The sequence below is a fragment of the Ips typographus genome, linkage group LG3 (genome assembly GCF_016097725.1).
Source record: "Ips typographus isolate SLU linkage group LG3, UJ_Ityp_2.0, whole genome shotgun sequence".
NCBI classification, from domain to species: domain Eukaryota; kingdom Metazoa; phylum Arthropoda; class Insecta; order Coleoptera; family Curculionidae; genus Ips; species Ips typographus.
Window position 1 is genome coordinate 9591264 of NC_138424.1, and position 14009 is coordinate 9605272.

Below are 14009 nucleotides of genomic sequence, written 5' to 3' on the forward strand. Positions count from 1 at the left end.
ATTGAGGAGCGCCTCTCTATTTTATTTCATTTTGTATATGGTTGCTTCTAGTTGGTTTACCGTGACATTTCGCCCGATTGTTATTTATTAATAATCTATTCAGTGTACCGTTTCTCTGATTATTGTATGCTGAAAGGCAGGTTGTAATTAATCACAGATGCAGCTGGTTACTTACAAGGTGGTAGCAAAAATAAAAAAAAAGTTTGTCAGAAGTGGGATTCGAACCCACGCCCTCAAAGAGGACCAGAACGCTCGTAACCTATGTTAGTAGGCAAGGAAACCTTGAGTCTGGCGCCTTAGACCGCTCGGCCATCCTGACATGAATTCGTTTGCGTTGTAAAGCGATTTTCACAAATTTGAGTAGACTTTTATCTTGTGCAACTGTTATCATCACTTGAAGTAATAAACGTTTAATAACATCTCATTAACCATTTTAGATAGTTATTGTGAGAAGCGGCCGTCCTTTTTAGTACTTGGATACTGTTACGTCTATTTCCATAATTTATGGTTGACGTATAATTTAAATTTATAATGTGAAATATAAGATGCAGTTATAATGCCTTAATGCCAGACCCAGAAATGGGGATAATGATCATGTTGCACAAGTGGAAATGTATGTAGAAGATGACGTGGAAAATTAACGACCAATAGAGTTGTATAAGTTTTATTGGACTAGATATATACAGAATACAAGGTGGCTTATACGATGATCCACTATTATTTATATCGTAAACTTCTCGACCAATCCTTAACAAGCTAATTAGCGCAAGCACGTAATTAATAATGCACTTGACGCTATTGTTATGTAGTTATGTAAACAATTACATAGTTAATTTATGAAAATTTAAATTAAATTACATGTTATTTGACACTACAAGAATTAATCAAGTTAAACAGTTTGATTGAGGGTTTTATACGGATTGGTTATTTATCTTTTACTCAATAGCTTCGTTAATCGATAGTTTTGATCTGACAATAAAGTTGCAGTATTTTTCCTGAATCGCCAGATACGGATGTCAAAATTGACATACGTCAATCACCTGTCACATCTGTGACATGTTTTGATTACTTTAAATGGAAACACACACAACAATCAGAAGATCTCTTTTTTCTGGTTTCAAAATTATATATTTTATTCAGATTATTTTGTTACTTTTTGAAAAATGTAGGGCTTTTCTGTAAAAATCAAACAAATAAAATATTTGTGATAATTTGAAACATTTGAATTCCAAACGTCAATAGCACACACTAGATGCTTAAATAGTGTGTATAGTTTAGAACAAATATAATACAAATTGATCTCGTCAATTTGTTGGGTAAAATGTTGAAAATAAGTCAAGATTAATGAAAATTGGCTTAACCAACCGTTTTCAATCTTCCTAGTCTATTTTTAAGGTCAAAACGTTGAAAAATTGTCGTATGACAAAAAATTAACGTACCTACCGAACTATTTGCAATCGTTTTAGTTAATTTTTAAAGGTCAGAACATTAATAAAACAATCAAATATCATGAAAATTTACTTGACTTACTGTAAATTCTAGTAAATGTTCAAGGTCCACAACGTTGAATTAGTAAATTTTATGAAAATTACAACTTACTGGACTATTTGCGGCCACTTTAGTCAATTTGTAAATTAAACAAGTTACAAAATTGTGAAAATCCGTCATTTCGTCTATTAAAAGTATCATTCTGATCCTAAAACTGTAAAAAGTTGTTAGAATTACAGTAAAAGAAAACGGTTGAGAATGTTAAAACTTGTCAAATTTAAAGGATTAAAAATTGATGTTTTTATTAAAAGTCATACTGGCAATTTTAACATTCAAACTTACAAAACGGTTATTTTTTCATTAAAAATGTATCGCTAACAAACATATTCACCAATAAGTTATCAAGTTGATAACTTTAACAGTCCGTTTGTTGCTATGGAAACACATGTAAAATCATTCAGAGTTAAACTCATCACTTTGATAACAATTTGGTGAATATGGTCATAAAGTTGCCAAATTGGCGAAAAAAGCCAAAACGACTATTTGCTATCACTGGAACTGTCAGTTCTTATAAAAAAAGAATAATAATCAACAGTCAGAAATATAGAGAGAAAAAAAATTAAAATCTATATACAGTGGGTCCAAGATGAGGGCCACTATGGGAATCTTGGAAACGATAAGATATAGGATACAGATTTGGTTAAATGGGAGAAAAGTTGCGTAATCATGGTCTTAATAAAACGGCATTTAGAAAACGTCGAAATTTGTTTTGGTTTTTGAGATATTTTGAAAAAAGTTAATTTTTTGATTTTCTTTTTTTGTGCCGTTAATATTGAACCTAGACCAAAACTCATGACACTTTTTCACAGCAACTTTTAAAGCTCTTTAAAATGGCATTATCAGTTTTTCATTCCAACGTTTCGTCTTTGCGGAACCATCTTTTTTTAAATGCGGTCATTTTTTTTAATAGCAGATTCTTAAAGCCCTTTTGATTTCGAATTCAATAATGTATGAACCTTAAATTTTATTTATTTTTACTTTTTTTATTTACATCAACTACATATACATTAATATATATTTTTTATTTTCTACTAGGTTTAGTTTAGTTAAGTTAAAGAATCTCTCAAAAAACTTTTTTTGGATCACCTTAATCAAAAATAGTTTTAAACGTAACATTTTCATAATCGTAACATTTTCTACAATTTTAGTATGTTTTTGTTTATCTCACCAGTCACCCTTCAGAACAAGAAACAGGTACAAAATGAACCACAAAGTAAATTTCATTATCAGATTTATTTCAGGAAATTCAAGCTATATTGCATAAGTCGGATTTGTTTTGAACAAAAAAAAAGGATTTTCATTTTTAAGCCCTTGAGAGTTTATAACTAAATTCACTGTGCTTTATAGTCCAGTGAGGCACGACATGGTAACAAATTCCAATCATCCAATCCTTTGCAAATACCTTACATTACCTGGGGGATTAAGTAACTTTATCGCTTTAGCTTGTCAAGGTTGCCAAATGGGAAATCATGAGGCACTAATGGATAGGTATAAATAACAATTCAGGGTACTGTATAATACTTCATGTTAGCCGACTGAACGGTTTGTCGGTTCCTCGTTTGGTTCGCCCACCGGCCAAATAGAACGACACTAAAGTGGTTTTTAGCCGTTTGGCCGACTTTTCGACGTTTGTTGTGTACTTGGAAAAAAAATCAGAGAAGTCAGGTTCTCGAATGGTTCATTATACTTTAAGTCGAGTCGATTAAACCATTTGGATTATGAATTGTTCCTTAAAAGGATTAAACACATTTAATCGTGTGGCAAAAAACTGGCTTGGTTAAGCAATAAGGTCGAGAAGGTGGAGTAGTTAGTTTTACTGATGTGTAAAAGGTGTAAAATTTTCCACTTGAAACTTTAGAATTCCAAAGTCGTGGCAGAACGGATATGGGAAAAAAAGTCCTTAAAAATGTAGCTATTTTCGTGTGACTGTTTTTAGAAATCCAGCGTCAAAGAAAACGGATTATAAAAGCCCGATCTAAATTTATAAAGTGGAAAAAGGTGTCCACTTTCTATTTTTGAGTATATATTGCCTTCGGTTATTGATATACTAAAGCTCCTGCTTTCGGAAGTGAATAGTATTTTTACATTTAAAAAAATCGATTTTTTTTTCGACCAAAAACTGGCTAGATGATGAACTTCTTCTTTACGTATTTTATAGCTGTCAAAAATAAAAGATATTGTCTGAATTTCTAAAAATCTCTTATCATTTAAAAGTTTCTATCTGCGACATGTCTGTTTTAAAACGAGGAAAAATAGATTTTTCAATGATATGCGTTTTTAAAGTTTTGTTACTGCTATATCATTAAGTCAAAAGACTAGAACGATATTTGATTTACTAGTGATTAAAATTGTGAAAGTGATACAAAGTACAAAAATCTACGTTGAATTGAAGATGGCCACAACGGTGGTAGAAACGTTCACAGTAAACCGTGTGATTCAAAACCAAAATTAGTACAAAAATAGAGTAATAATTTGACTTGATAGTTCATTGAGTATTTGCTTCATTAATCCGTCTATTTCAATTTGTAGGGTATTTTTTATTTAGACCTGTTGTTCTTTTAACTAACTTTTATAAAATTATTTCAAAAAAAAGCTATATGTTTACTTCTTTATATTTGTAAAAGAAGTAGTAGATAGAGCAAAGCGATTAAAATGTCTGTTGTCTTCCTTAACTATTCGAGATCCATTACTCGTTAACATTTTTAATTTTGACCGTGTAAGGTGTCAAATAATTAATAATATATAATTTCAGTTAAATTACTGATACCTGCCAAACATTGCCATATTATGACATTCCAAAATGTAAAAATGTCATTTCCACACCGTCATTATCTCCAGAACAGTTGAATATCGTTAATGTGTTACATGAACGTATTCTTCTGACAAGTTTGAGGAGAATACGAAAATGGAATAATATACAGGATGTTCCATATAAAATAAGCAAGTTGGCACCTGTTTTTTTTTAGGTTAATTATCTAGTAGACTTTGCAGTCTATTCTGATTTTTTTTGCCAAAGTTAATGGAAGTTACAATTCTGGCTTCAGATTGACAAACTCATAGTAACACCACAGTCTAAAAAGACTATTTTTATACTGTGGTAACACGATGATTACTTATTATTTAATATCATCCCGTACAGATTTTAAATTGTGACCTTATTTACCTGGTTTTGTGCCAATTTTAAGTACCATTTTAATCTGAAAACAGTCTTCTTTAGGAAAAAAGTAATTCTATCCTTAGAATTTCGTTTTTTTGCTTGTACTGTTTAGAGATGGAAAATTCTCAGAATATTATTTTTAGAGAATATACTAAGATAATTGAAAGCAAGTTTAAGTAAATTATGAAAATGCTGGACAGCAAACCTTAAACAAATTTATTTAAAATTCTGTTAATGGAATTTAGAGAAAATACAAAAAATTAAATTTTCAAATAGGCATCTTCGTGTAGAGTATTTAAATAGGTATACAGTGCGATACAAAAATATTAAAAAAATACAACTTTTTCAAATAGAAAGCCATATAGGTATTTTATTTTATTTTTGGAATGTACATGAAGTTTTAGGTCATTGACAGAGTTAATTTTCTGAGAATTTATTGAATCATCTCTAGTACTGTTAATTTCTTCTGTCTTCTGTGACTTTTCATTCCTTATATAAAAAATCCACTTTCTTTAAAATGCAATGTTTAGTATACTGAAGTGTTTTTAAAAAAACAAATCTAGATATTTAGTTATTGAAAGATTTAGGAGTTATAAAAATGTCATAATTTGTAAATTCCAAAAAATCAGACCAATAATTCATAAATTTTATTTGTTTTAATGTGACATCACTTTTCCTTAAAAATGCAATGCCTACCAAAGAAACTACCTAGTAACACAGTTAATAATTCAACTGAGTATAATCCGAAGAAATAACTCCTACATAAGAAATTCGTATCCACATTCATAGAGCACATCTCCCATGAACAAATAATAACTTTACCAAACCAACCAAAAAAAAAAAATAGTGCCACCACAAAATTTGTATCAAAATATTTAATAGTTTTCAAAATAAACGTAAATTGAATTGTGTTTTTCTCTCTCAATTTTTGCATCTAAATTCTAAATTGCTAAACTGTCCATCTCCATCTTAGAACAACTTTTTTTAATCAGCTAGCTTTTTAAGTCATGGAAAAACACAACAATCCTTATAAATCTAAGTCCAACACAATAGATGGTAAATTTAATAGCGATTTCAGCAATAAATTGTTAATAAGCATTTATTACTTCTAATTTTGTAGTCGTGGAATAGTTGTGAGAACGATACGGCTCCGATTAGGCAACGACTCTGAAATGAACAAGCTTATCTTCCTGTTCTGATCATGCCAATTCCTATTGGGAAATTTGTTACATACTAATAACCGGTCTTTGTTTAGAAGGGAATTTGTTGCTAATCGCCTTATATTGATTGTATTATTCCGGCGGTGTAAATTTTCATTTTTTTTTTCTGTGTGTTTGGACAGTGGGAAGTGGAATGGATTCTCGTAGGCATACTCGTAAAATACGCTTCGTTCGTCGACAATGCTTCTAAAGTCTCATTTGCATAGAGCTTTGGTAGTGGCGCAAATTATAGATTCGGCTCAGGTTTGCGAAAAAAAAAACTGATACAGACGCCAGTTGTGGAGAGGTGTTTAAACTTGAACAGCCCACGTTTTTAATGGAAAAGAAGTGCGGAAGGTCAATAGGAAAACAATCCTTCAGGAAAAGGTTTTATCAAAGACCCACATCAGGAAAGAAAAGTTGTAAAACTTTGGTTGTGTCATTCAACTGTAAAATACACATACACCAGAGTCGTAAAATTTAACTGCTCGAATTTTACTGTAAAATGTGTCGAAAATGTACTTTATGATTTACACAGCCGCATTCCAAAAGGTACAATATCCGTCTCTGTCGTCTGTTTGGAATTAATTACCATACAATAACCGTACTAGAATGCCCTAGATCAAGCCTGGCCGACCTTCACACAAAAAAATATAAATTATTAATTGTGAATGATTTATAAAATATCTTCTAGGGTTAGGTCTTTGATACCTAGAACTCTGCGCACCTGGTCGTTGTAAGGCAAAAGTAATTTATACTAGTCCGATGTCCTGAAGGTGGAAAAGTGCTGCGTTTTATATGCAGAACGACTGTTTCGAACCTTATATAGTTTACTAGTCACGAAGTGTCCGTTCTATGAATAAGGCTCAACGGAAGTGACATAGAAGCGTTTTACAATAAAATTTCTATGCACGACCATTTCTCGCTATTTTTAGGAGGAATTTCCTTAACCAAAATACATCCCATAAGATTTGGACTAAGTTTGAATATCTCGTTTGTCCAAATAGTCAGTTCAAGTCACGAAACCCTATAAAGGAGTTCTTTGAATGATATGCACTAACTAAATTTATTAAATTACAGTCGATTTGTCTTTTATTTATTTATATGGTAAATTTATTTGATGATGACTACTATGTGGTTCCTAAGCAGCAATTTAAATTGATTTGGATGTAAGTCAGGGATTGTAACGTCATTTGTTTTATTTTATTAAATTTCCAATGACATAAAAGTGCCAATGCATGTTGCATTTTTATAATCATTAATTCTGGGCTTTAAAGTATTAGGAAGCATTTTTCAGAAAGTTTAGCTGTTGTGACACAATACATATTGATTTTTCAAACTACAAATCAAGAGGAATCAAACAATTTACATTTACATGATTCAGTTTGTCCATGGAATACACATAAATTTGCTAAAAACACAGTCTGTTGTGCTAGATGCACAACATCTGAATTAAATTCAACAAATCAGTGCAACTGAATTGAATCAGGTTTCAAGGGCCAATGTTTACAGCATTGGTTTAATTAATATTCTGAGTGGCAACTGACAAAGTGGTGGCTTCGTTTTATTTACATTTACGGCTTTCAAGGAGGATTTATTTAAAATGCCTAAGTTGGTAATACTGCTTACTCAAATAAAGAAACGCAAACAAAATTACTTGAGGATGTTGTCATACATATTGATTTTAAATTGGAATGTATCAGATACTGGAGAATTTATGCAAATTAGATTTAGATCACTCTGTATTATGGTGGTTTTATTGATTTTCCTTTGTGAACTGTATTGAATTGTACAAATCTTGCAGATATTTTTGTCTACTTTATTTCTAGATAGTCTATTAGTATACAGGGTGTTCGTTCGAGATTCTTATGGATAACTTTCGATTATTTCTATAGGAAGACCAATTTTTTAGTTTTTAGTTTTTAGTCCTAGTAGCATTTCTCTCTCCACTTTTTTCTCTCGTTTTTCTTGTTTGTGTTGTTTTTGATTAATTTTTTTTTGTTTTGCTAAGTTGGGCCTTCTAATGTGCTTGAAATGTTCTTAGTTTTCTTTAGCTTGCACGTCAGTTTTTGTTCATAATTTTTAGGTTACTTTTTTCCTTGTCTTATCTACGTAACATAAATTGTTCAGGTACTTTCTTTCCTTTTTGTACTATTGTAAGTTTTTTTCTTAGCTTTCTTTTTATTAATTTTTAAAGATTTTTGAGGTTAATTTCTTTTTGCTTTACTCGACATTTGTTAGTGGCTTTTCATAATTTTTTTTGGACTTATTTTACTTTTTATAATTTGTTCGATAGAGTAATCTGTTACATCAACTTAGGTTTTCAGTTTATGACAGATACTGTCATTCATGTTAAAATGGCGTCTTAAAGTTGTATTTGACATTAAATGACATTACTATTTAAGATGTTATTGGAGATTTCATGTTTTGAAATGTTGCATTGGCGGCCATTTTGTATAGTCTGTAATGAGTTTTGTTTGTCTATCCTCTTAACAGTTTTACTTTTGATTTGAACAAAAAAGACGTTGATTACAATAAAAGTTGTTGATAAACTGCTCCTGGAAATAACGAGAAGGAAAACCACTGGGGCATTATAGTGTACAAACTGTAGAAATTAGTGGACATTACTTGATGACAATTTTCGTAAGGGTAAAATTTGCTTGAAACACCGCCACTATCCTAATGGGATTTGCGTTATGTTGGCCAATTAGTGTAAGCGAAAATCGACCTTAATGATTGTATTTCTATAGTGTTGCTTCTACTCTAGATTTGGCAATCATTGTGCTAGGTTTGTGCGAAATATCAGGGCCGTATCTGCCCGATTTAAAAAAAAATCTTTTAAAGATATTAGAGCGGTAACAGTCAAGAAAAACATTTAGTTAGCTTTGGAGCCCTCTGGCAGCCAAACAAAACAACCCATCAACACAGGCGGCCATATTGTTTTGAAAACCTATTTTATTTTTTATCCATTGACATATAAAAGTCTATACAAAGTGTTGTGTGTGACAATAAAGATAGTTTTGACTGAACTTGACAAGTACTACTTTATCCTTCATTAATTCGGCTATTTTGACAGTTACAGGGTGGTTCAATGTATCAATTTTAAAAGTGATTTTTTTAAATAAGGGGCGTAGTACAATTTTTTTTAATTTTGAACAGGTAATCAGACAGAATTATAAGAATGTGTTTCGTTTGAAAAACTAGACTTTCTGTCCTTTTTTAGAACTGATTTTTTGACCACACTGTATTATATATTTTGACGTTTTTCTGCGCCCATTCCTAGAACAAACCTTGTCTAACATGACAAAACACAAAAACCAAGAAAAAAAACCTTTCTTGATATGTATAAATTAAAAATATTTATTATTAAAATAAAATTATAAACCAAAAATATCAAATTTCACATGAAATGGTAAATATCTCAGAAACGGATACAGATAGGTACGAGTATATGGCATTAATACACGAAATATGTCTAGAATTTGACGTAGAATACAAAAATGAAAAAATATACAGGGTATCCCATTTGGGTTAATTCGTTGCACGCATATTTTCTTATTTTTACTTTTTTTAATTAAAAAAGGTTTTTCTAGACTCTCCAGTTGTGATAATTCAGGAAGTTAGTGGGTATTGTTAGGCTAGGTTAGGTTAGGTTAATTATTAGGAATTACTGGGCAATACAAGAAATTAGTGGACATTACTGGCATATTAGGAATTAGTGTACAACATTTTACTACCCCTTGGGAAATAATCGAAACATGGATATTTTCAGGTAATAACAGTTATTGTCATATTTGATTCAATTATACGTAATTATTATATTTACAATGCTTGTATTTGTGGCTAAATATAGATCTTTCCAATTAACGCACGTGTCAGACAGAATTTCCATTTTAAATTACTTTCTTCAGTATCTAATCATTATCTAAAGGAAATCATAGCTTTCCTTAGACTCATATCGGCTCTCTTTCATTAATTATTTCATATATCTTTCTGTCACTTTTTTGACATTTCCTTTTAACAATTTTCTCTTTCACGATTCTAATCCGAACGTTTTGAGATAGAAAACAACAAATTGTGCATTAATTACAGTTTTTTTTTTCTACGGACAAACTCCAACACACCTGAAGTGAATTATAACATTATTTCGCGTTATTAATAAACGTGTCATGTTCTCCGAAACCTGCTGGTGACGGCGTCATTTACATAAAACTATTACATAAAAAAGTAGCTTATGTATACCTAGATGCATGTAATTATCGAGCGCCATTAACTTGAATACCCTACACACCCTCAAACTAAAGCCGGGTTTGCACGATCAAACCGCGGATTGGGGGAGGACCATGTGGCTTAACCTAATCCGAGTTTAGATCGGTTTTTCATTGGCTCGTAGTCCGCTCGGTTTGACAGTTTGCGGCGCTCACGTGCGTTGATCGCGCGACCGATGGCAGTGTGAATCGGCCTTTATTGCTACGATCTGTGTTAAGTGTCTTGTAGTGAAATTTTATAAGTGTTAATTGGGGCTTTCTTCGGTTGAAATTTGATGATTGAGCGAGAAGTGTAATGCGTCGGTTTTAGGTAGCGAGTAGTTGCCAACTTTTAGGGTATGTTAACCCTAAAGTCGGTTTAACAAAGATTTTTGGGCCAAAAGTTCAATCTTCTCATAGTTAATTGTGTCAATTAGATGTAAGCCCCAGCTTTTCCGGTCCGAATTTAACATTTTTGCTTTAGAAGAGTTTCTTTTTTCTTTAAAATGTTTGATGAGTTTCTATGCAATTTTTTGTTGAAGCTTTGCTTTCAAAGTTCAGATTAAATTATTAACAATTTTTATTTTAAAATTATTCTTCACTTTGGCAACATTGTTGACTCAATTTTATTCAGTTATTTTGAACTGACCTGTTTATAAAATTCTACTTAAGAGACACAACTGACACAACAAAGTATTCCTTTTAATCATCTCAGAGTGTTTTTTCGGTTCGATTGTTTCAATGATCTAGTGCTGTCAATTTCAATGATTCTTAAATAGGTCCAATAACCCTGCCATATATTATTCAACACCACACATTGAAACTTTGACGTCCTTGCTTTGATGCTTTGGTATTGTTGATTTTGAAACTGGAATACTAATGGCAGTTGTTTTTGTGTAGAACAAGAAATGTGCCAAATTTTTTGTTAGGACATTTATAAATGCAATTTTAATGAATAGTTGCTTTAGTATTATTGGTCAAGTTAGTTGAGTTTTTCTGTTGTTATTTTCATACAATTTTAAACGCTTTTCTATGGAATGAAACAAAGTTTTAACAACCGGCAAATCTGACTGTTAAATTAGCTTACTATTATTATTTAAATCCTACGTTTAACTGTCAATATCCAATAAGTAGTTTGTTCACTTGAATATTGGACAAAATATTATTCTCATAAACCACCAAAAAAGCAGTTTCTCTTACTATTGCAGCTTTCAAGATACGGTATAAAAGTTGTCATTTTTGTAAACAATAAAGGACTATTAACAACTCTATATTAGCTATTCGCTTTTACTAACAGCTCAGCATGTTTGCAGAGCTTGAGAACTAAAATTAGCATTCGAAATGTTTACATATTCTTTAAAGGTCCTGAAATTCAGGTGTCTGAAAGTTACCTTGAAAGAAATGCAAATCGCTACCACAGCCTTACATCATATAATAAATCACGATTCCTACAATGAATATTATTATGATTGAGCAAGAAAACAATAGGTTGTTGTTAATCCGGGAATGCTGTAGGTTTCATTTTCGTTATTAATGACTTTAGTGTTGGTAGTACCGATTTTGGAAAGTGACGAGTTGTAAGTGTTTAACTACTTCGTCATTTTCGAGCCGCCTTTATCGTGCATTACCAACTGAGTATCGCCGTTTGATAATTGCTCTTTTACATATTTGTCCATCGATTTTTATCTCTTTGGCAAACTTTCGGCCGATACCAATTAGCGTTAGGTATCCACGTTTTCTTGTTACTTAACAAGTGAAATTCGATTTGAGAGTAACATCTTCATCGGTTTTGAAGAAGGTAATTAATGCGACAGTCCTGAGTTATGCAAATTAACTTTCTGTCCTGGGTACTATTTATTGCGCCCCTTTTGAGTCTGGCTCCTTTTCTGGATTGGTCACACGGTTCTGTAATCAATATTTACGATCTCGTTGTTAATTAGTTAACAAAATTGATTTCCTCTCTTTTAGTCTATTTGCTTCCTTTAAACTCCCAAGCTAGTTGTCGACCTTCCATTTTTTTATGCACGTAGGCGACCGACACATTTCATTAATAATTTCAATTATAATTAACGGTCTGTTTGTCTATTTATTAATGAAATCCACGTGGGATTGTATACGGTTGCATTTTATTGCACACCTAAAACTTCATTAATATACAGGACGTACACGCTGTTTCGCTTTCCTACTTATTCTTTGTTCCTGTTCTTGTCGTGGGAAGTTTTAGTCGATCAGTGCTGACCAATTCGATTAGGATTTAAGCGGTTAAATAATACTAACCGAAATCAGAAAGTTTGACTTGGACGTGGTTATTGTTTGCCTTGACGAAGGTTATAGCTCTTCCTAAAAAGGAAACCTGGGGCACTTGCATCCTTTCGACGACTCTTATTGCAAGTGTAAAATCCGTGTAAATTAATAAATCGTTGCAAAACCCGCATTACACCTTCTCGTTAATAATCGAGACCATATGTTAAAGTTAAGTCACACCGGCCCAGACCTTGACAGTTTGCGCAAGCCATTATTATTCGTCGTGGAAGCGCCATTGATCGATTTGACCATCTGACGTACTTTTACCTACGTTAAACTAGACCCAAAAACAGTCTCCTACATAGTATGTTGAATTTTGCGTCCACCTTCGTGAACTCTTTGAGGAACAGCGATGTCCTCTCTCCCACTCCAAAGAAGAAAACCCTCCAGCACACCGGATGTAAGGGAGAAGCGCACGGTCATGGTACCTACGAACCATTTCAACGATCCCCTTCTTTAAGAGGCTCTAAAAAGGACTCCAGTCCTTTCCAGAGAACTGCTTCTCTGCGAAGCTCAAAAACCAAACCTCCAGTACCACCAAAACCCAAAACAGCCAGCATCAGTTCAGAAAATTTTAGCGAATCTGACTCTATAGACTCGAGCGATAATAAGACCAAAAGTTCTGAGGAAGTGCTGAGAAAACAGAACGATGTAACCACCAGGTTGTACAGCAGCGGTACCAAAGCCTCTGAAGCAAAAACCGCCAAGATGCGTCATTTGGATATTTTCGATGTGGATGAAGCAAGCTGGATGGGTGGACTGCGGAAGAACTCAGACGATGGAGGAGCGTTGAAGAAGAAGGTTAACAATGCAGATAAACCTGGAGAGGAGAGTCCGTTTGTTAGATCGAGGAATGGATCTATTAAGCGAAATGGGAAACCTGAATCCGTACAAAGTACTCCTAAAGCCCCTCCAAGAAGCTACCTTAGAGGTAGTTTTAGGAGGAATAAGGTGAAGTGTGTAGAGTATAGTGATGTGGCAGTGATGAGCAGCAGTAGAAAGTTTTTGGGGTACTTTAATGTTAGTGATAAAACCAATTGTTTGAAGGATTTAGGAGAGTTTGTACGTCACACAGAGGTGAGTTAATATGCAGATGAGATCGTTGGTCAATAAGATGGGGAACTTATTTATTTGTGCTGAAGTCATAATATTGAACCAAATAGTACGAGTATACAAGGTAGGCCATGTGGGCCATTTTAGTGGTGCATATGTGGAAATTTCAGTTGATGTATTTTTAACTTTGCCCTATATTTTGGAGCTATTAGTAACATTTATTCGTTAGTAACATTGTCGTTTTTGAGTTTTTTTTTTTTTAATAAACTAGATTATCTGAAGAGAAAACCATTGAATTACATCTCGACAGCTTTTACAAAAATTTTATTGCCACTTCGTCTATTTTGGCGAGTAGTTACTTGAAGGCAGCAGTTTTAGGTTAGGTACATGAAGTAAAACTTTCTACAAATATTAACATTTTTACTTAAATAGTCAAAGTAAATTCATACAAGTGTTGGAGTATTTGTTTTTCTATATGTATGTTATCAGCTTTGTTTATTC

At 32.5% G+C, this 14009-nt stretch overlaps 1 protein-coding gene and 1 non-coding gene across 6 annotated transcripts in view; one reads left to right on the forward strand and one right to left on the reverse strand.

Moving 5' to 3' along the window:
- The window catches only part of Mhcl (Myosin heavy chain-like), a 115935-nt gene that overhangs the window by 25355 nt on the left and 76571 nt on the right, over positions 1 to 14009 (forward strand). Inside the window, exons 1-2 of one of the 5 annotated variants that reach the window (XM_081974751.1) lie at positions 10346 to 10482; positions 12625 to 13532. The exons of 3 other annotated variants lie outside the window; for them this stretch is intronic. In XM_081974751.1, coding sequence (XP_081830877.1) covers positions 12762 to 13532 — 771 coding nt within the window. In that variant the 5' untranslated portion in view covers positions 10346 to 10482; positions 12625 to 12761. Of the gene's footprint in view, positions 1 to 10345; positions 10509 to 12624; positions 13533 to 14009 lie in introns of those variants that run through there. One more of the 5 variants, XM_081974750.1, reaches the window with a different exon arrangement.
- TRNAL-CAA (transfer RNA leucine (anticodon CAA)) lies at positions 205 to 319 on the reverse strand. The gene is made up of 2 exons: positions 282 to 319; positions 205 to 249 (listed from the first exon to the last, which is right to left on the reverse strand). It is a non-coding gene; the product is annotated as a tRNA-Leu (tRNA).